This window comes from Lethenteron reissneri, chromosome 68 (assembly GCF_015708825.2).
Source record: "Lethenteron reissneri isolate LAM-NWPU_2019-01 chromosome 68, ASM1570882v1, whole genome shotgun sequence".
NCBI lineage: Eukaryota > Metazoa > Chordata > Hyperoartia > Petromyzontiformes > Petromyzontidae > Lethenteron > Lethenteron reissneri.
Window position 1 is genome coordinate 4,793,257 of NC_083846.1, and position 23,044 is coordinate 4,816,300.

At 49.0% G+C, this 23,044-nt stretch overlaps 1 protein-coding gene across 1 annotated transcript in view; it reads right to left on the reverse strand.

The window, feature by feature from the left end:
* Positions 1 to 17,593, reverse strand: part of LOC133360375 (sodium-coupled monocarboxylate transporter 1-like) — a 38,221-nt gene extending 20,628 nt beyond the window's left edge. Inside the window, exons 1-8 of the mRNA XM_061579074.1 lie at positions 17,149 to 17,593; positions 14,478 to 14,543; positions 9,670 to 9,721; positions 9,383 to 9,450; positions 7,933 to 8,087; positions 6,731 to 6,871; positions 4,972 to 5,101; positions 2,397 to 2,485 (exon numbers count right to left, since the gene is read on the reverse strand). Coding sequence (XP_061435058.1) covers positions 2,397 to 2,485; positions 4,972 to 5,101; positions 6,731 to 6,871; positions 7,933 to 8,087; positions 9,383 to 9,450; positions 9,670 to 9,721; positions 14,478 to 14,543; positions 17,149 to 17,493 — 1,046 coding nt within the window. The 5' untranslated portion in view covers positions 17,494 to 17,593. The remainder of the gene's footprint in view (positions 1 to 2,396; positions 2,486 to 4,971; positions 5,102 to 6,730; positions 6,872 to 7,932; positions 8,088 to 9,382; positions 9,451 to 9,669; positions 9,722 to 14,477; positions 14,544 to 17,148) is intronic.
* Positions 17,594 to 23,044: the final 5,451 nt, after the last annotated feature.

The window sequence follows — 23,044 nt, forward strand, 5'->3', positions numbered from 1 at the left end:
GTGGTGAGTGTCCTAGTGGTGAGTGTACTAGTGGTGAGTGTTCTCGTGGTGAGTGTAGTAGTGGTGAGTGTACTAGTGGTGGTGAGTGTAGTAGTGGTGAGTGTACTAGTGGTGAGTGTACTAGTGGTGGTGAGTGTAGTAGTGGTGAGTGTACTAGTGGTGAGTGTACTAGTGGTGAGTGTAGTGGTGAGTGTACTAGTGGTGAGTGTAGTAGTAGTGAGTGTAGTGGTGAGTGTAGTGGTGGTGATCGTCTATTCGTTTAGTGTTTCTCCCTTGTGATGAGACTTTGTAGGATGAACGCTGAGATTTATAAGTGGCACGGGGTGACTGATAAGTTCTGAATTGGTCTGTAATAAGGTAGGGCACTGATAAGGGATCGCAGGTTTGAGTTCCCGTCCTGTTACTGTTCCTCTCTCAAAGGAGGGCAGGCAACACGTGGGTTTAATGTGCGGTCTCGGTGGGTCTCTCTGGGTCTCCATCAGAGGTCGCAAACGGGTTTTGATTCCTTACCCGTACCCGTACCCGGCCGCACCAGGGTCGCAAACGGGTACCCGTACCCAGCCGTACCCGTACCCTACCCGTACCCGGCTGGGTACGGGTAGGGGTAGGGTACGGGTATCGGGTACCTGATTGCGATCTCTGGGATGAAGCCATGTTGCAGGCGCGGGTGGGTTGATTCTAGGAACTTGAATTGTGAGAAGAGACAAGACGTTGGGAAATGAGTGACAAACGGTGACTCACCAGTGACTCACGGCCTACCCGTACCCGGCCGCACCAGGGTTGCAAACGGGTACCCGTACCCGGCAGGGTACTGGGTAGCCGGGTATCGGGTAGGGTACGGGTATCGGGTACCCAGTTGCGACTTCTGGTCTCCATGCGTCTCTTACTTTCTCTATCGGTCTCTATGGGGGCCTTTGTCTCCCTAGTGCCGGTGTTCACACACCCGTATCAGGTACTTCACTGAAGGCTGAGCACACACACACAGACACACACACACGCACACACACGAACACGCACACACACACGAACACGCAGACACACTCCACGTAGTCAAGATCCACTTGGGTTCGTGTTTAAACTGCTGGGGACAAAGTGCTTTTGAAAGGGGGTTTCGTGTCAAATGGATGTTCTTTCTTAGTCATCTCACCTGCCCTGCTGCCCCACCACCACCACTATCTCACTCACACCTGTGTTCCCCCAATGATAATAATACGAACAATGAAGTGGATTTACAGGCGCACTTAAACAACGGGGCCTGAGAACACCCCATGCGTGTATAGTGTAGTGTATAGTGTAGTATAAAGTGTAGTGTAGAGTGTAGTATAAAGTGTAGTGTATAGCGTAGTGTTGAGTGTATAGTGTAGCAGCTACTACACGTGCAGCTACTACACGTGCAGCTACTGCACGTGCAGCTACTACACGTGTAGCTACTACACGTGTAGCTACAACACGTGCAGCTACTACACGTGCAGCTACTACACGTGTAGCTACTACACGTGTAGCTACAACACGTGTAGCTACAACACGTGTAGCTACTACACGTGTAGCTACTACACGTGTAGCTACTACATGTGTAGCTACAACACGTGCAGCTACTACACGTGTAGTAGCTACTACACGTGTAGTAGCTACTACACGTGCAGCTACTACACGTGTAGTAGCTACTACACGTGTAGTAGCTACTATACGTGTAGTAGTTACTGCACATGTAGTAGCTACTTGTGCTACCAGGATCATCCGGCACGAACCCAGACTCTCTCACACACGCTCAACCCACCACCACTCACACACACACACACACCCACGCACACACACACGCACACACACGCACCCACACACCCACACCCACACACACACCCACACACACGCACACACCCACACACATGCACACACACACACACTGCCCCCTCGCCACCAACTGCCCCTCACCACCCACTGCCCCCTCACCACCCACTGCCCTTCACGAGAAAGAGAGAGACGCAAACTCCAAATATACAGCAGCAGGCGTCAGGGTCGGGATCGAACCCACGACCTCCTGTGCACCAGGCGAGGTAGTTAACATCTCCTCGCCACCGTGATGATGATGAGAGACGCAAACTCCAAATATACAGCAGCAGGCGTCAGGGTCGGGATCGAACCCACGACCTCCTGTGCACCAGGCGAGGTAGTTAACATCTCCTCGCCACCGTGATGATGATGAGAGACGCAAACTCCAAATATACAGCAGCAGGCGTCAGGGTCGGGATCGAACCCACGACCTCCTGTGCACCAGGCGAGGTAGTTAACATCTCCTCGCCACCGTGATGATGATGATAATGAGAGAGAGACGCAAACAGGGTCGGGATCGAACCCACGACCTCCTGTGCACCAGGCGAGGTAGTCAACATCTCACTCACCTGAGCGTTCCGCTGTAGGCGCAGGCCACGAAGAGGCCTGGGACGCCAGGGAAATCCCGCAGGATGTCGAGGGTCAAGTAGGGGATGAGCTGCAGATGAACACCAAGAGCGTCAACATCATCATCAGCAGCAGCAGCAGCGTTAGCAGCAGCAGCAACATCACCAGTGTCATCATCAGCACGGTCATCATCAGCAGCGTCGTCATCAGCGTTAGCAGCAGCAGCATCACCAGTATCATCATCAGCACGAGCATCATCAGCAGCAGGATCATCATCAGCATGATCATCATCAACAGCAGGATCATCATCAGCAGCATCATCAGCCATCATCATCGGCAATAGCAACAATAACATCATCTCCATCAGCAGCATCATCAGCCATCATCATCGGCAACAGCAACAATAGCATAATCTGCATCAACAGAATCAACAGCTATCATCAGCGGTAGCAGGATGATTAGGTGAAATGTTATAGCAGCCAAATGCTCTAAATGTGTGATGTTGATTTTCATTGTACCAGTGAGATGCATTGTACCAGTGAGACGCATTGTAGCAATGAGACACATTGTACCAATGAAACACATTTTACCAATGAAACACATTGTACCAATGAAACACATTGTACCAATGAAACGCATTGTACCAATGAAACTCATTGTACCAATGAAACACATTGTAGCAATGAAACACATTGTACCAATGAGACACATTGTACCAATGAAACACATTGTAGCAATGAAACACATTGTAGCAATGAAACGCATTGTACCAATGAAACACATTGTAGCAATGAGACACATTATACCAATGAAACAAATTGTACCAATGAGACACATTGTAGCAATGAGACACATTGTAGCAATGAAACACATTGTATCAATGAAACACATTGTACCAATGAAACACATTGTACCAATGAAACACATTGTACCAATGAAACACATTGTAGCAATAAAACACATTGTACCATTGAAACACATTGTGCCAATGAAACACATTGTAGCAATGAAACACATTGTAGCAATGAAACACATTGTAGCAATAAAACATTGTACCAATGAAACACATTGTACCAATGAAACACATTGTACCATTGAAACACATTGTGCCAATGAAACACATTGTAGCAATGAAACACATTGTAGCAATGAAACACATTGTAGCAATGAAACACATTGTAGCAATGAAACGCATTGTAGCAATGAAACACATTGTACCAATGAAACACATTGTAGCAATAAAACACATTGTACCAATGAAACACATTGTACCAATAAAACACATTGTACCATTGAAACACATTGTGCCAATGAAACACATTGTAGCAATGAAACACATTGTAGCAATGAAACACATTGTAGCAATGAAACTCATTGTAGCAATGAAACACATTGTACCAATGAGACATTGTACCAATGAGACACATTGTACCAATGAGACACATTGTACCAATGAGACACATTGTACCAATGGAACACATTGTACCAATAAAACACATTGTACCATTGAAACACATTGTGCCAATGAAACACATTGTAGCAATGAAACACATTGTAGCAATGAAACACATTGTAGCAATGAAACACATTGTAGCAATGAAACACATTGTACCAATGAGACATTGTACCAATGAGACACATTGTACCAATGAGACACATTGTACCAATGAGACACATTGTACCAATGGAACACATTGTACCAATGAAACACATTGTACCAATGAGACATTGTACCAATGAGACACATTGTACCAATGAGACACATTGTACCAATGAAACACATTGTACCAATGAAACACATTGCACCAATAAAACGCATTGTACCAATGAAACGCATTGTACCAATGAGACACATTGTACCAATGAGACACATTGTACCAATGAGACACATTGTATCAATGAAACAATGATTTAACAGAGGGTGACCTGCAGAGCTCTGGCAAGTGTTGGCAGCTGAAGCATCAGCAGCAGCTGGAGCAGCAGCTGCAGCTGGAGCAGCAGCAGCAGCTGGAGCATCAGCAGCAGGAGCAGCTGGAGCAGCAGAAGCATCAGCTGAAGCAGCAGCTGGAGCATCAACAGCAGCGGAAGCAGCAGCAGCTGCAGCAGAAACAACAGCAGCAGCAGCAGCAGAAGCAGCAGCAGTATCAGCAGCAGCTGAAGCATCAACAGCAGCGGAAGCAGCAGCAGCTGCAGCAGAAACAACAGCAGCAGCAGAAGCAGCAGCAGAAGCAGCAGCAGCAGTATCAGCAGCAGCTGAAGCAGCAGCAGCAGCTGGAGCAGCAGCAGCAGCTGGAGCAGCAGCAGCTGCAGCAGAAGCAGCAGCAGCAGCTGCTGCAGCAGAAGCAGCAGCAGAAGCAGCAGCAGCTAAAGCAGCAGCAGCTGGAGCAGCAGCAGCTGGAGCAGCAGCAGCAGCAGCAGAAGCAGCTGGAGCAGCAGCAGCAGAAGCAGCAGCAGCAGCAGAAGTAGCAGCAGCTGAAGCAGCAGCAGCTGGAGCAGCAGCTGGAGCAGCAGCAGCTAAAGCAGCAGCAGCAGCTGAAGCAGCTGGCAGCAGCAGCAGCAGCAGCAGCCGCGACGCACCTGGTCAGAAGCACCGACGATGCCGGCGGTCCAGGGGTCGCAGTCGTGGTAGATGGTGAACATGATGAGGCCGGAGAGCACGGCACACGACAGGATGAGCCACAGGCCGAGCAGGTTGTAATACAGAGACCTGGGGCAATACCACAGAGACACATTCTAGACTTGAAGCTTTCGTGACTGCAGGGATTCATCTTCAGGTGGAGAACAGATGAGAGATCTCTTCTCCACCTGAAGACGGCTGCTTGTGTTGTGGCCGAAACGTCGTGAGAATTATTTTATTATGTTTTATGTTTATTATTTTATTATTTCCCATTCTACGTGACTTTACCGACAGACCTGTTCTTCACCTGAGGACGGCTGCTTGCGTTGTGGCCGAAACGTCGTGAGAATAATTGTATTATGTTTTATTTTTATTATTTTATTATTTTCCTTCTACGTGACTTTAACGAAAGAACCAAGAAGAGGTCTCATAATGTCCCCGTGTGTCCAGTTGCGGCTGTTCACGATGCTATTGCCTGTCACGAGACGACTTATGAAGAGAAGAAGAGAGCCACTGTCGAGACATATCTTGGTAAGTCTTTCAAGAAAGTAGAAACACGAGCGCCAAAGGGAATTAGCATCTACATCTGCAGAACGTGAAGAACCAGTGGCATCTACATCTGCAGAACGTGAAGAACCAGTGGCATCTACATCTACAGAACGTGAAAAACCAGTGGCATCTACATCTGCAGAACATGAAGAACCAGTGGCATCTACACCTACAGAACATGAAGAGCCAGTGGCATCTATATCTGCAAAACATGAAGAACCAGTGGCATCTACATCTGCAGAACGTGAAGAACCAGTGGCATCTACATCTGCAGAACGTGAAGAACCAGTGGTATCTACATCTACAGAACATGAAGAACCAGTGGCATCTATATCTGCAAAACATGAAGAACCAGTGGCATCTACATCTACAGAACGTGAAGAACCAGTGGCATCTACATCTACAGAACGTGAAGAACCAGTGGCATCTACATCTGCAGAACGTGAAGAACCAGTGGCATCTACATCTGCAGAAACGTGAAGAACCAGTGGCATCTACATCTGCAGAACGTGAAGAACCAGTGGTATCTACATCTGCAGAACGTGAAGAACCAGTGGCATCTACATCTGCAGAACGTGAATAACCAGTGGCATCTACATCTGCAGAACGTGAAGAACCAGCAGGATCTACATCTGCAGAACGTGAAGAACCAGTGGCATCTACATCTGCAGAACGTGAATAACCAGTGGCATCTACATCTGCAGAACGTGAAGAACCAGCAGGATCTACATCTGCAGAACGTGAAGAACCAGTGGCATCTACATCTGCAGAACGTGAAGAACCAGCAGGATCTACATCTGCAGAACGTGAATAACCAGTGGCATCTACATCTGCAGAACGTGAAGAACCAGCAGGATCTACATCTGCAGAACGTGAAGAACCAGCGGCATCTACATCTGCAGAACGTGAATAACCAGTGGCATCTACATCTGCAGAACGTGAAGAACCAGCAGGATCTACATCTGCAGAACGTGAAGAACCAGTGGCATCTACATCTGCAGAACGTGAAGAACCAGCGGCATCTACATCTGCAGAACGTGAAGAACCAGTGGCATCTACATCTGTATAACATTAAGAACAAGTGGCAAATATATCTGCAGAACGTGAAGAACCAGCAGCATCTACAACTACAGAACGTGAAGAACCAGTGGCAACTCCAAACGCACTCACAGCTTTGCTTGTCGCAGGCTGCGGCAGGAGATGTAGCGCTGCACCTGGGACTGGTTGACGCCGTAGATGCCCGCCCAGGTGAACGTTCCGCCCACGATGATCGTCCAGAACGTGTGGCGACGCCGTGGGTCCGGGTCGAAACTGGCGCGGGTGGAGTGGGGAGGGGGGGTGAACAATGGTGCGTGGCGCAATGAGCGGTGGACAGACGGATTTCTGAAATTTGATGGTTTGGCAATGAGGATTGGGCGATGCTTCGAGGTCGGCATCGATGGGGTGGGACGGGTGGATATTTGCGAGGTGGACTTCGAGGTGGACAACGGTTGGTGGGGAGATTTAGATGTGGGACATTGATGGGTGGACAATCGGATTCTGAAATTAGATGGTTTGGCAATGGGGATTGGGCGACGCTTAGAGGTTGGCAGCGATGGATATTTGCGAGGTGGACTTAGAGGTGGACAACGATTGGTGGAGATTTAGATGTGGGACATTGATGGGTGGACAATCGGATTCTGAAATTTGATGGTTTGGCAATGAGGATTGGGCGACGCTTAGAGGTCAGCAGCGATGGGGTGGGACAGGTGGATATTTGCGAGGTGGACTTAGAGGTGGACAACGGTTGGTGGGGAGATTTAGATGTGGGACATTGATGGGTGGACAATCGGAGGTGGACATTGGTCAGTGGGCAACTATGGGTGAACAATGAGAGGTGGTCAAGCAACGGGTGGATAGCAACTGGTGGACAACGAAGTGGAAACCTCTGAGGGTGGACAATGAGCAGAGGAGCATGTTTCAATCGACTCACCAATGTGGAGTTTTTCACATTGTCGAGAAAAACTCCAAACAAAGACAAAGATCCCCCGTGTAGCCTTAACAGACTGTTGGGGCAAGTGCTGTTAGCCGAGGACCTAGGTAGGCAGGCACGGCACACGGGGGGGGGGGGGGTGGGTGGTCAACACCACGCCCGGCCGTCTTTGTCTCCCCAGTGGCGATGTTTACTACACACCGCACCAGGTACTCATTTGAAGTTGAGTCGACCTAGGGTAGGCCCAGGATCGGTTCAGACAATCGTCGCCGGTGTTGGCCGGGAATTCGAACTCGGGTCGCCGGGTTCGCAGCGCGGCGCGCCAACCTCTGCACCACCGCTCCCCCTCGCACCGGGTGGGAGATAAGGCTCGAAGCGCCGCACAGATGGATTTTCTTACTCGAGGAGGTTGAGACGGCCGCCCTCGGAGGAGACGTTGAACACGTGACTCAGGTCGCCCACCACGACGACTCCGCGCACGATGACCGACGCGAAACCGGCCACCATGATTCCCACCTGGAAGACGTCGGTCCAAACTACGGCCTTAAGGCCTCCCTGGCAAGAGGGGGGGGGGGGAGGGGGTGGACGCACAATCGACCTTTCAGAAACGCCGCTCCGGTCGTATCGCCCGCCTGTCCGTCCACTCGCCCACTCACCCATCCATCCACACATTCACTCACCCATCCACACATTAATTCACCCACCCATCCAATCACCCAAACACCCATCCATCCACTCACCCATCCACTCACCCACCCACTTATCCACTCACCCATCCACACATTCACTCACCCATCCACACATGTACTCACCCACCCATCCAATCACCCAAACACCCATCCATCCACTCACCCACCCACTTATCCACTCACCCATCCACACATTCACTCACCCATCCACACGTATTCACCCACCCATCCAACCACCCAAACACCCATCCATCCACTCACCCATCCACTCACCCACCCACTTATCCACTCACCCATCCACACATTCAATCACCCACTCACCCAATTACCCACCCATCCATCCACTCACCCACCCACCTATCCACTCAACCATGCATCCACTCACCCACCCACCCGCCCACTCACCCACCCATCCACTCACCAATCCACCTATCCACTCACTTACCCACCCACCCATACACACACCGTTCCATAAACCCATCCATTAGCCGACCCACTCATCGACCCACACACATTCTTATCCACTCACTCATCCACCTGCCCACCCATTCATCCACCCACCCATTCACCCACCCACCCATTCACCCACCTACTCACCGATCCTCTGACCCACCCATTAACCGACCCACTCATCTACCCACATTCTCATCTACTCATTCACCCGCCCACCCATCTACCCATCTAACCACCCATCCACCCACACACCCACTAATCGACGCACCCACTCATCTGCTCACCCACCCATCAACCAAACCCACTCGTCCACCCACATTCTCATCCATCCACTCATCCACCCACCGATCCACCGAAGGTGATGGATGATGGTGATGAGTGATGGGCGATGTTGATGGGTGGTGATGGGCGATGTTGATGGTGATAGTGATGGGTGATAGTGATGGTGATAGTGATGAGTGATGGGCGATGTTGATGGGTGGTGATGGGTGATGTTGATGGTGATGTTGATGGTGATGGGCGATGTTGATGGGTGGTGATGTTGATGGTGATGTTGATGGTGATGGGCGATGTTGATGGGTGGTGATGTTGATGGGTGATGTTGATGGTGATGTTGATGGTGATGGGCGATGTTGATGGGTGGTGATGTTGATGGTGATGTTGATGGTGATGTTGATGGTGATGTTGATGTTGATGGTAAGTGCTCACCATGGTGCAGTAGAAAGTGCAAATGATGCCGGTCGACACCACGGCACCCCACAGGTCGAACCCCGTCACTGGACAAAGACAACAACAACATCAACAACTACAACAACAACAACATCCACCACGTGACCAAAACGTACACAACACCCACCACGTGACCACAACGTGAACCAACAACCACAACAGCGAACCACAACAACAGCAACAACAATGTCAACCACAGCCACCACCACCACCACAACCAGAAGGTCAACAACAAGGCGTGGGTGTGACGTCACGGTGCGGGTCACCTTGATTGAGGGCCAGAGCCGGAGCGAAGATCACGATGCCCGTGTACAGCGTCTGTGAAGAACACAGAGACATTGAATATCGTGTACAGCGTCTGTGAAGAACACAGAGACATTGAATATCGTGTACAGCGTCTGTGAAGAAGACAGCGACATTGAATATCGTGTACAGCGTCTGTGAAGAAGACAGAGACATTGAATATCGTGTACAGCGTCTGTGAAGAACACAGCGACATTGAATATTGTGTACAGCGTCTGTGAAGAACACAGCGGCATTGAATATCGTGTACAGCGTCTGTGAAGAACACAGCGGTATTGAATATCGTGTACAGCGTCTGTGAAGAACACAGAGACATTGAATATTGACTACAGCGTCTGTGAAGAAGACAGCGGCATTGAATATTGTGTACAGCGTCTGTGAAGAACACAGCGGCATTGAATATCGTGTACAGCGTCTGTGAAGAACACAGCGACATTGAATATTGTGTACAGCGTCTGTGAAGAACACAGAGACATTGAATATTGTGTACAGCGTCTGTGAAGAACACAGAGACATTGAATGTTGAATACAGCGTCTGTGAAGAACACAGAGACATTGAATATTGACTACAGCGTCTGTGAAGAAGACAGCGACATTGAATATTGACTACAGCGTCTGTGAAGAAGACAGCGACATTGAATATTGAATACAGCGTCTGTGAAGAACACAGAGACATTGAATATCGTGTACAGCGTCTGTGAAGAACACAGAGACATTGAATATTGACTACAGCGTCTGTGAAGAAGACAGAGACATTGAATATCGTGTACAGCGTCTGTGAAGAAGACAGCGACATTGAATATCGTGTACAGCGTCTGTGAAGAAGACTAGCGACATTGAATATTGACTACAGCGTCTGTGAAGAACACAGAGACATTGAATATTGACTACAGCGTCTGTGAAGAAGACAGCGACATTGAATATTGACTACAGCGTCTGTGAATAAGACAGAGACATTGAATATTGACTACAGCGTCTGTGAATAAGACAGAGACATTGAATATTGACTACAGCGTCTGTGAAGAAGACAGCGACATTGAATATCGTGTACAGCGTCTGTGAAGAAGACAGCGACATTGAATATCGTGTACAGCGTCTGTGAAGAAGACAGCGACATTGAATATTGACTACAGCGTCTGTGAATAAGACAGAGACATTGAATATTGACTACAGCGTCTGTGAAGAAGACAGCGACATTGAATATCGTGTACAGCGTCTGTGAAGAACACAGAGACATTGAATATCGTGTACAGCGTCTGTGAAGAAGACAGCGACATTGAATATAGAATACAGCGTCTGTGAAGAACACAGCGACATTGAATATTGACTACAGCGTCTGTGAAGAAGTCAACGACTTGTCGGTGAAGAAGCCAGCGACTAGGCCTCACCACAGAGCACCCAGACGCATGTCCGTTTCACCCCCGGCACACCACATCAAGTGTAGCTCTTGTCACGTGGCTCATAGAGCCAGAGACTAATGGCCCCCTATTGTTCAGTGTTCATTCAAAAAGGCTCAAAGAGCCAGACTCATGGCCCCCCTATTGTTCAGTGTCCATTCAAAAGGCTCAAAGAGCCAGACTCATGGCCCCCCTATTGTTCAGTGTTCATTCAAAAGGCTCAAAGAGCCAGACTCATGGCCCCCCTATTGTTCAGTGTTCATTCAAAAGGCTCAAAGAGCCAGACTCATGGCCCCCCTATTGTTCAGTGTTCATTTAAAAAGGCTCAAAGAGCCAGACTAAGGGCCCCCTATTGTTCAGTGTTCATTTAAAAAGGCTCAAAGAGCCAGACTAAGGGCCCCCTATTGTTCAGTGTTCATTTAAAAATGCTCAAAGAGCCAGACTAAGGCCCCCCTATTGTTCAGTGTTCATTCAAAAAGGCTCATAGAGCCAGACTAATGGCCCCCTATTGTTCAGTGTTCAATTAAAAAGGCTCAAAGAGCCAGACTAAGAGCCCCCTATTGTTCAGTGTTCATTCAAAAAGGCTCAAAGAGCCAGAATAATGACCACCTATTGTTCAGTGTTCATTCAAAAAGGCTCAAAGAGCCAGACTAATGCCCCCCTATTGTTCAGTGTTCATTCAAAAAGGCTCAAAGAGCCAGACTAAAGGCCCCCTATTGTTCAGTGTTCATTCAAAAGGCTCAAAGAGCCAGACTAAGGCCCCCCTATTGTTCAGTGTTCATTCAAAAAGGCTCAAAGAGCCACACTAAGAGCCCCCTATTGTTCAGTGTTCATTCAAAAAGGCTCATAGAGCCAGACTAAGGCCCCTCTATTGTTCAGTGTTCATTTAAAAAGGCTCAAAGAGCCAGACTAAGGCCCCTCTATTGTTCAGTGTTCATTTAAAATGCTCAAAGAGCCAGACTAAGAGCCCCCTATTGTTCAGTGTTCATTCAAAAAGGCTCAAAGAGCCAGACTAATGGCCCCCTATTGTTCAGTGTTCATTCAAAAAGGGCTCAAAGAGACAGACTAAGGGCCCCCTATTGTTCAGTGTTCATTCAAAAAGGCTCAAAGAGCCAGACTAATGGCCCCCTATTGTTCAGTGTTCGTTCAAAAAGGCTCAAAGAGCCAGACTAAGTCTTCCCTATGTTTCAGGGTCGATTCAAGCCACTAACTGAGCCAGAATAAGGCTCCCTCAGGGTTTAATGTCAATTCAAAAGACTAACTGAGCCAGACTAAGGCTCCCCATGGGTTCAGTGTGAATTCAGGAGGTTCGCAGAGGCAGACTAAGGCTCCCCATGGGTTCAATGCCAATTCAAGCGACTGAGCCAGACTAAGGCTCCCCTAGGGTTCAGTGATAATTCAAGCGACTGAGCCAGACTAAGGCTCCCCATGGGTTCAATGTGAAATCAGGAAGTTTGCAGAGGCAGACTAAGGCTCCCCATGGGTTCAATGTGAATTCAGGAGGTTCGCAGAGGCAGACTAAGGCTCCCCATGGGTTCAATGCCAATTCAAGCGACTGAGCCAGACTAAGGCTCCCCATGGGTTCAGTGATAATTCAAGCGACTAACCCAGACTAAGGCTCCCCATGGGTTCAATGTGAAATCAGAAGGTTTGCAGAGGCAGACTAAGGCTCCCCTAGGGTTCAGTGTCAACGTCACCGTGGCCGGGACCCGTGATGGAGATGCACGTGGGGGGGTGGTGGGGGGTGGTGGGGGGTGGTGGGGGGTGGTGGGGGGTGGTGGGGGGTAGCGCCGTGGGCTGATAAGCGTCTTGGCTGGGTGTGCGAATCGCTGTTGTTGGTCGTTCCACCCTACCGGCTGTAACAATGAACCACCCACCAGCCGTCTCCATGCGTGACGGCGAAGGTGGCGATGTTGGAGGTGGTTACTTTGGTAAACAAAAAACAAAGACAAAGATTCCTCTCCCAACCCCTCCGCATAGACTGTAACAGACTTTTGGGGCAAGTGCTGTTAGCGAGTGGCATCGGCTATGAAGGCCGGCATGGCACACGAGAGGGGGTGGGTGGCCAGCACCACGCCCGACCGCCTTGTCTCCCTGGCTGCGATGATTACACATCGCACCAGGTTACTCGTTTGAGGCTGAGTCGACCTAGGGGAGGATCAGGACCTGTGTTGGTCGTGAGCGAGAATCGAACTCGGAAAATGCCGAGTTCGTAGCGCGGCACGCAGACCACTACAGTACTGTTCATTTTAGTAACCATTACCACCATCACCCTTAACATCAAACTATTTTTACATCTTCCTCCATCGTAACCATAACCACCACAATCAACAATGTCATGAACAACAAACCCGATCCTTAAATTATCGTCACCAGCAACATCAACACCGTCATCATCATCATTACCACTACCACCATCATCTAGCATTCTCAGTGAATCATTATCACCATCATCATCTCCAACATCATCACCATCATCATCAACACCGTCATCATCATCACCACTACCACCATCATCTCGTATTCTCAGTGAATCATCACCATCATCATCTCCAACATCATCACCATCATCATCAACACCGTCATCACCATCATCATCACCACTACCACCAACATCCTCAACCTATTGTTCAGTTTCATCATTGCCACCACAATCAATGTCACCACCTCAACCACCATCATCACCATCACCATCATCTCTCAGTGAATCATCATCACCATCATCATCACCAACATCATCATCACCATTATCACCATCATCGCCATCATCTCGTATCCTTAGTGACTCATCATCATCACGATCATCATCATCATTGTCGCCATCATCTCGTATCTTTAAGTGAATCATCATCATCAACATCATCATCATCACCATCATCACCATCATCATCACCACCATCATCACCACCATTGTCACCATCACCACCACCATCATCACCATCATCATCGCCATCATCACCACCGTCGCCATAATCTCGTATCCTTAGTTACTCATCATCATCATCACCACCATCATCATCACCACCATCATCACCACCATCATCACCACCATCATCATCACCACCACCATCATCATCATCATCACCACCGTCGCCATCATCTCTTATCCTTAGTTACTCATCCTCACCACCACCACCATCATCACCACCATCATCATCACCATCATCATCACCACCATCACCACCATCATCATCAACATCATCACCACCATCATCACCATCATCACCACCATCATCACCATCATCACCACCATCATCATCAACATCATCACCACCATCATCACCACCACCACCATCATCATCAACATCATCACCACCATCATCACCACCATCACCACCACCATCACCACCATCATCATCGCCACCATCTCCCACCGTCTGGATGATGTAGATGAAGGTGCCCGCGAGTCTCACGGTCTTGTTGAAGCGCTTCTCCAGGTACTGATGCGCGCGCCACACGACACAACATCACCACCATCATCACCATCATCACCATCACCACCGTCAAAGACAAAGATCCCCCGTGTAGCCTGAACAGAAGTGCTGTTAGCGAGCACCTATGAAGGCCGGCACGGCACACGAGGGGGTGGGTGGCCAGCACCACGCCCGGCCGCCTTTGTCTCCCCACCTATTAAACGTCACTTGTTTCGGCTACACGGTGCTGTGATTGGCACGGGCCAATCACACCACCATACTGATCATCATATTGATCGCCGTCATCGCGATCATCATCGTGATCACCGTCACAATGATCATCATCTTTATCATCGTGATCACCATCAGCATGATCGCCATCATAATGATCAGAATTCTGATCATCGCCATAATGATCATCAACACGATGACGATCACCATCATAATGGATCACCATCATAATGATCAGAATCCTGATCATCATAATGATCATCATCATGATGACGATCACCATCATAATGATCAGAATCCTGATCATCATCATAATGATCATCATCATGATGAGGATCACCATCATAATGATCAGAATCCTGATCATCGCCATAATGATCATCATCATGATGGTGATCACCATCATAATGATCAGAATCCTGATCATCATCATAATGATCATCACCATGATGACGATCACCATCATAATGATCAGAATCCTGATCATCATCATAATGATCATCATCATGATGGCGATCACCATCATAATGATCAGAATCCTGATCATCATCATAATGATCATCATCACCATGATGACGATCACCATCATAATGATCAGAATCCTGATCATCGTCATAATGATCATCACCATGATGGCGATCACCATCATAATGATCAGAATCCTGATCATCATCATAATGATCATCATCACCATGATGACGATCACCATCATAATGATCAGAATCCTGATCATCGTCATAATGATCATCACCATGATGGCGATCACCATCATAATGATCAGAATCCTGATCATCATCATAATGATCATCATCATGATGGCGATCACCATCATAATGATCAGAATCCTGATCATCATCATAATGATCATCATCACCATGATGAGGATCACCATCATAATGATCAGAATCCTGATCATCGCCATAATGATCATCATCATGATGACGATCACCATCATAATGATCAGAATCCTGATAGTCGTAATGATCATTAACATGATGACGACGACCATGATCACCATCATAACGATCATCTTCCTGATCATCATCATCAGCAGCGTCGTCGTCATCATGTAGCTGACGTTCAATTTGCCACGCGCCTGATGAACTAACGACCCCCCCCTTCATTCAATCAAGATGCTGATCATTGTGATGGTGATCATGATGATGGTGATCATGATGACGATGATCAAGATAATGATCAATATGATAGTGATCATGATGATGGTGATCATTATGATGATGATCACGATGATGATCATTGTGATGGTGATCATGATGATGATGATCATGATGACGATGATCGAGATGATGATCATTGTGACGGTGATCATGATGATGATGATCATGATGACGATGATCAAGATGCAGATCATTGTGACGGTGATCATGATGATGATGATCATGATGATGATGATCAAGATGATGATCGTTGTGATGGTGATCATGATGATGATCATGATGATGATGATCAGGATGATGATCATTGTGACGGTGATCACGATGATGATGATCATTACGACGATGATAAGGATGATGATCATTATGATGGTGATCATGATGATGATGATCAGGATGATGATCATTGTGACGGTGATCACGATGACGATGATCAGGATGATGATCATTGTGATGGTGATCATGATGATGGTGATCATGATGATGATGATCATTATGACGTTATCAGGATAATGATCATTATGATGATGATCATGATGATGATGATCAGGATGATGATCATTGTGACAGTGATCATGATGATGATTATTATGATGGTGATCACGATGGTGATCACGATGATGGCGATCAAGATGATGGTGGTGATCGTCACCATGATCGCCATCAGTCGGCAGATTATTTGGTGTCGCCGCCGCTCAACAAGTGACGTTTAATAAGTGACGTTTCGGGAAACGGCCCTTCTTCAGAGCAAATGGTTCCAAAGCACTAATCCATCCCTTCGTAGCACATGCAGATGGTGGTGACCATCATCATGATCGTCATAGATTTGAAGCTTTCGTGACTGCAGGTATTCATACTCTCTGATTCTTTCGGTAAAGTCACGTAGGTATAAAAATAAAACACAAATACAAAAATAAATAAAAATCACGACGTTTCGATTGCAACACAAGCAATCATCATCAGGTGAGAAACCCACGGCAAGACATTTTTTTGCTGAAGGTTTGTTTTCTTGCGTGTTTCCCCCACCTGATGATGATTGCTCGTGTTGCAATAGAAACGTCTTGATTTTTTATTTTTATTTCATTTCATACCCACGTGACTTTACCGAAAGATCCAGAGAAGCATGATCATCATCTGATGAAGGCACCGATATCACGCTCGACAACGATCCACTCCACACAAGGTAAGGAAGGGGGGAGAGGTCGGTCGGGGGTTGGTTGCCAAACCTCGTTGGTGCTGGTGATGCCCAGACGATAGAAGACGGGCAGATAAACCTCGGCAGTGACCACCACCACCACGCCGTAGGTCAATCCGAAAATCCAGAACATCGCCCCGTAGCAGTAGACCTCGGCCGGTGTGCCCAGCACCGTCACGGCCGACATGAAACTCGCGGTGAGAGACAACGCCACGGGCAAGGCTCCCATCTGCCGTCCGCCCGTCAGGAACTCCTCCGTGCTCTGCTGGCCACGGGCTACAACGGCGTAGTAGACTCCGATCGACGCCGAGATGAGCAGCATGGCCGCGAACACCAGGTAGTCCCACACCACGAAGGAGCCAGCAGTCGGCGACATTGGTGGTGGTGGTGGTGGAGGTGGTGGTGGAGGTGATGGTGGAGGTGGTGGTGGTGGTGGTGGAGGTAGTGGAGGTGGTGGAGGTGGTGGAGGTGGTGGTGGTGCTAACGATGGTGGAGGTGGTGGTGAAGGTGGTGGAGGTGGAGGTGGTGGAGGTGGTGCTGGTGGTGGAGGTGGTGGAGGTGATGGAGGTGGTGATGGAGGTGGCGGAAGTGGCGGAGGTGGTGGTGCTAACGATGGTGGAGGTGGTGAAGGTGGAGGTGGTAGTGAAGATGGTAGTGAAGGTTGTGGTGGAGGTGGTGGTGGTGTTTTTGGTGGTGCTAACGGTGGTGGTGATAACAGCAGTGGAGGTGGGTGTGCTTACGGTGGTGGTGCTAACGGTGGTGGTGTGAACGGTGGTGGTGGTGGTGATAACGGTGGTTCAACACGACCTCAGAGCTGTGATGTGAGATGTGATCTTATGTGAGCTGATGTGAGCTAATGTGAGATGTAGATCAGATGCTTGGTGACGTCTTGGACTCGCAGCTTTCACTCAACGCGGATGATCTAATCGGTTGAAGTCAGGACAACGGTTGTGATGATGATTTTTTTCCCGAGTTTGAAGAAGAGACTCAAAATAAAACGACGCAATGTGGCGTCAGCGACCACAGAGGAATGGAGGAGGGGGGGGGGCAGTGGAATCTCGTCTCGAATTCCTCCGAGTAAAAATAAATAAATACAAATAAACCACCGGGGAGTGAGTCACCGTGGAACTCAACAAACGTGGGTTCGTCTCCTCTGAGATTCCCCGAAGAACCGGGCGAAATTCTACCCTGCCCCTACCACCATCACCACCACCACCATCCAAAATTCCCAAATCCGCAACTTGACATTCGGTTAGCAGAGCGAGTTGACGAGGAGGATGGAGTGAGTGAGTGATTGGAAGCGAGAATGGAGGAGTGAGTGAGTGATCAGCGAGAATGGAGGAGTGAGTGATTGGAAGCGAGAATGGAGGAGTGAGTGATTGGAAGCGAGAATGGAGGAGTGAGTGAGTGATTGGAAGCGAGAATGGAGGAGTGAGTGAGTGAGTGATTGATTGGAAGCGAGAATGGAGGAGTGAGTGAGTGATTGGAAGCGAGAATGGAGGAGTGAGTGATTGATTGGAAGCGAGAATGGAGGAGTGAGTGATTGGAAGCGAGAATGGAGGAGTGAGTGATTGATTGGAAGCGAGAAGGGAGTGAGTGAGTGATTGGAAGCGAGAATGGAGGAGTGAGTGAGTGAGTGATTGGAAGCGAGAATGGAGGAGTGAGTGAGTGAGTGATTGGAAGCGAGAATGGAGGAGTGAGTGAGTGATTGGAAGCGAGAAGGGAGTGAGTGAGTGAGTGAGTGATTGGAAGCGAGAATGGAGGAGTGAGTGAGTGATTGATTGGAAGCGAGAATGGAGGAGTGAGTGAGTGATTGGAAGCGAGAATGGAGGAGTGAGTGATTAGAAGGGTCCCTTACGGATCATTTTTATACGGCCGAGAGCCGCTCTAAGCGTGGCCCCAGCATGTCCCTGTGGTGTGTGGCCGTGAGAATCGTGAGTGCTTGGGGGTGGGTGGCGATGGAGGAGGAGGAGGGGGTGGGGGTCTCTGGTCGAGAGGTGTCAACTCTGCTCGCTCGAGCGCTTACAGGGCGAGAAAAGGTCACGAACGGTAGCGGGCACTGTTCAATCATTGCCCCTTCCACCCACCCCTCCCACACACACCACACCACACACACCACACACACCACACACCACCCACTCCACCCCACCCACACACACCACCCACCCACCCACCCACACCACCCACCCCACACACACCACCCACACACACCACCCCACCCACACCACCCACCCACACTACCCACAACACCCACACCACCCACCCCACCCACCCCACCCCACCCACACCACCCACCCCACCCACTCCACACACACCACACACTCCACCCACACCACCCACCCCACCCACACCACACACCCCACACCACACACCCCACCCACTCCACCCCACCCACCCACACCACCCACTCCACCCCACCCACTCACACCACCCACCCCACCCACATAACCCACTCCACTGATTTAAATCTGATCGTCTCTGCTCTGATTTCTGTCTGATTGTCTCTGCTCTGATTTCTGTCTGATCGTCTCTGTGCTCTGATTTCTGTCTGATCGTCTCTGCTCTGATTTCTGTCTGATTGTCTCTGCTCTGATTTCTGTCTGATCGTCTCTGTGCTCTGATTTCTGTCTGATCGTCTCTGCTCTGATTTCTGTCTGATCGTCTCTGTGCTCTGATTTCTGTCTGATCGTCTCTGCTCTGATTTCTGTCTGATCGTCTCTGCTCTGATTTCTGTCTGATCGTCTCTGCTCTGATTTCTGTCTGATCGTCTCTGCTTTAAGTTCTGACTGGCAGCCTCTGCTCAAATGTATATTTGATTTTCTCTGCTCCGATATCTCGATGTTGCGAGCGATCGAGTTGGACGCCCGGTTAACGTCGAGCGGGGAGAGATATGTAGAACCCAACGTCCCAGCGTGGTGCAGTGTGGTCAAATAGCCCTCGTGCAGAAGGAGCGTGACAAGTGCAAGACTACCAGATTATTAATCGTACTGAACGAATAGATTAGTAGACGCATTTTTCAGCAAGGTTGGTGGTGGGGGGGTGCATGTTATCATTCAGTTGGTTGCGTGTGTATGTGTGGGTACACGAGTCGGCATGTGTGTGTGTGTGTGACAAAGACAAATATCACCCGTATAGCCTCCACAGACTGTTTGGGGCAAGTGCTGTTTGGCGAGTGGCACCAATGAAGCACGGCACGGCGCACAAAGTGGTGGGTGGCGATGTTTACACACCGCACCAGGTACTCATTTGAGGCTGAGTCGACCTATGGGAAGCCCAGGACCGGTTCAGATAATCGTCACAGGTGTTGCCCGTGTGCAGGAATCGAACTCGGGTCGCCGGGTTCGTAGCGCAGCGCGCTAACCGCTGCACCACCGCTCCCCACTGTGTGTGTGTGTGTGGGGAGCGGTGTGCCGGCCTTCATAGGTGGTGCTGCTCGCTAACAGCACTTGCCCCATCAGTCTGTGGAGGCTATGCGGGGGATTTTTGCCGTTTGGTGTGAATGAGAGAGTGTGAGTCTGGGGGAGCGGTGGTGCAGCGGTTAGCGCTACGCTGTGCTACGAACCCGGCGACCCGAGTTCGATTCCCGCTCACGGCCACCAACACCATTGACGATTATCTGAACCGATCCTGAGCCTCCCCTAGGTCGACTCAGCCTCAAATGTCTACCTGGGTTGTGGTGTGTAAATATCGTCACTGGGGAGACAAAGGCGGCCGGGCGTGGTGTTGGCCACCCACCCCCTCATGTGCTGTGCCGGCCTTCATAGGTGCTCGCTAACAGCACTTGCCCCAACAATCTAATAAGGCTACACGGGGGATTTTCGATTTAAAGCTTCCGTGACTGCAGGGATTCATCTTCTTGGTTCTTTCGGTAAAGTCACGTAGAAGGGAAATAATAAAATAATAAAAATAAAACATAATCAAATAATTCTCACGACGTTTCGGCCACAGCACAAGCAGCCGTCCTCAGGTGAAGACCAGGTCTGTCGAGGCGACAGCGTCTAAAAAAAAAAAACGTCGTGAGAATTATTTTATTACGTTTTATTTTTATTATTTTATTACTTCCCTTCTACGTGACTTTGCCGAAAGAACCAAGAAGATACACCTGGGGATCTTTGTGTGTACAGGCAGACCTCGCTTAGCGTTCAACACGCATTGCTGGAGAACTGAGCGCCAGACGAATCAGCACTAAACGGGGTCATTGTTACCATTGCCTATTTGGGGATACGTTCCCCGACAGCGTTACTTCTTACGCTTGAGCAATACATAAAGGGTTAATAGCGCGAATAATAACAATAATAATAATACAGACGGTAAGCATTATTTCATAAGTAACTTTTTTGTAATGTTAGAATAACATCGGTAAGTATTATGTACTGCGCCTTGACAAAATAATTTGCATATCAAGAGGAATTTAGCATATTTATGTGAAATGCAGATATGGGATTAGTCACTACTTGTGGAAGATGAGTACAAAGACAATGGCACTATCAGAGCATTCATAGCTCTGGTCGAGTAGCTACAGATTGGGACCTTTTTGCCAGTATAAAAGTATGAAAACATAAGAGTAGCTCTTACCTTCACTGACAATCAAACAGTAGCTGTGTTAAGATGTTGAAACGCCATAGCATGTGTTACCTTTCGCATTAACCACACACGGTGTTTGTGATGAACACGTGTAGTGTCAACGATTCGGAGACAGAGTTCATAGGAGGCACCTTCTTTATTAACCACAACTTCCACGGTTTCTACGAGACATCTCCTTTACCAGTGGCAAAATATAGTAATAGGTTTTTACCCTTTCAACTGGTACAAAAACTGACACCTTTATACAAGGCATCATGTTTGCAATAACCACAACACAAGCAGTCAAAATGCAAACAAAAAGAAACAACTCTGATAATGATAATGGTATGCACTGTCCTTGAAGTTGATTGGTCCACACCCGAGACAGCGTTTCTTAGAGCCTAGTCTCCATTGGTGTTGGACCAGATGACGCCAAAAGGCGTACAACTCAAAAACAGCGCACTATCAGAGAATTGTGAAATTCACAGCAAGAAAATTAGAAAAAAAAATTGTAATAAGGTAGGGCACTGATAAGAGATCACAGGTTGAGTTCCCGTCGTGTTGCTGTTCCTCTCTCGAAGGAGGGCAGGCAACACGTGGGTTTACTGTGCGATCTCGGTGGGTCTCTCTGGGTCTCCATCAGAGGTCGCAAACGGGTTTTGATTCCTTACCCGTACCCGGCCGCACCAGGGTCGCAAACGGGTACCCGTACCCAGCCGTACCCGTACCCTACCCGTACCCGGCCGGCCGGGTACGGGTAGGGTACGGGTATCGGGTACCTGATTGCGACCTCTGGGATGAAGCCATGTTGCAGGCGCGGGTGGGTTGATTCTAGGAACTTGAATTGTGAGAAGAGACAAGACGTTGGGAAATGAGTGACAAACGGTGACTCACCAGTGACTCACGGTCTACCCGTACCCGGCCGCACCAGGGTCGCAAACGGGTACCCGTACCCGTACCCGGCCGGGTACGGGTAGCCGGGTATCGGGTAGGGTACGGGTATCGGGTACCCAGTTGCGACTTCTGGTCTCCATGCGTCTCTTACTTTCTCTCTCGGTCTCTATGCGGTCTTTGTCTCTCTCGTGCCGGTGTTCACACACCCGTATCAGGTACTTCACTGACGGCTGAGCACACACACACAGACACACACACGCACACACAGACACACACACGAACACGCACACACACACGCACACACACGAACACGCACACACACACACACGAACACGCACACGCACACACACGAACACGCACACACACACACGAACACGCACACTCACACAGACACACACACGCACACACACGAACACGCACACACACGCACGCACACACACACACGCACACACACACACCACACACACGCA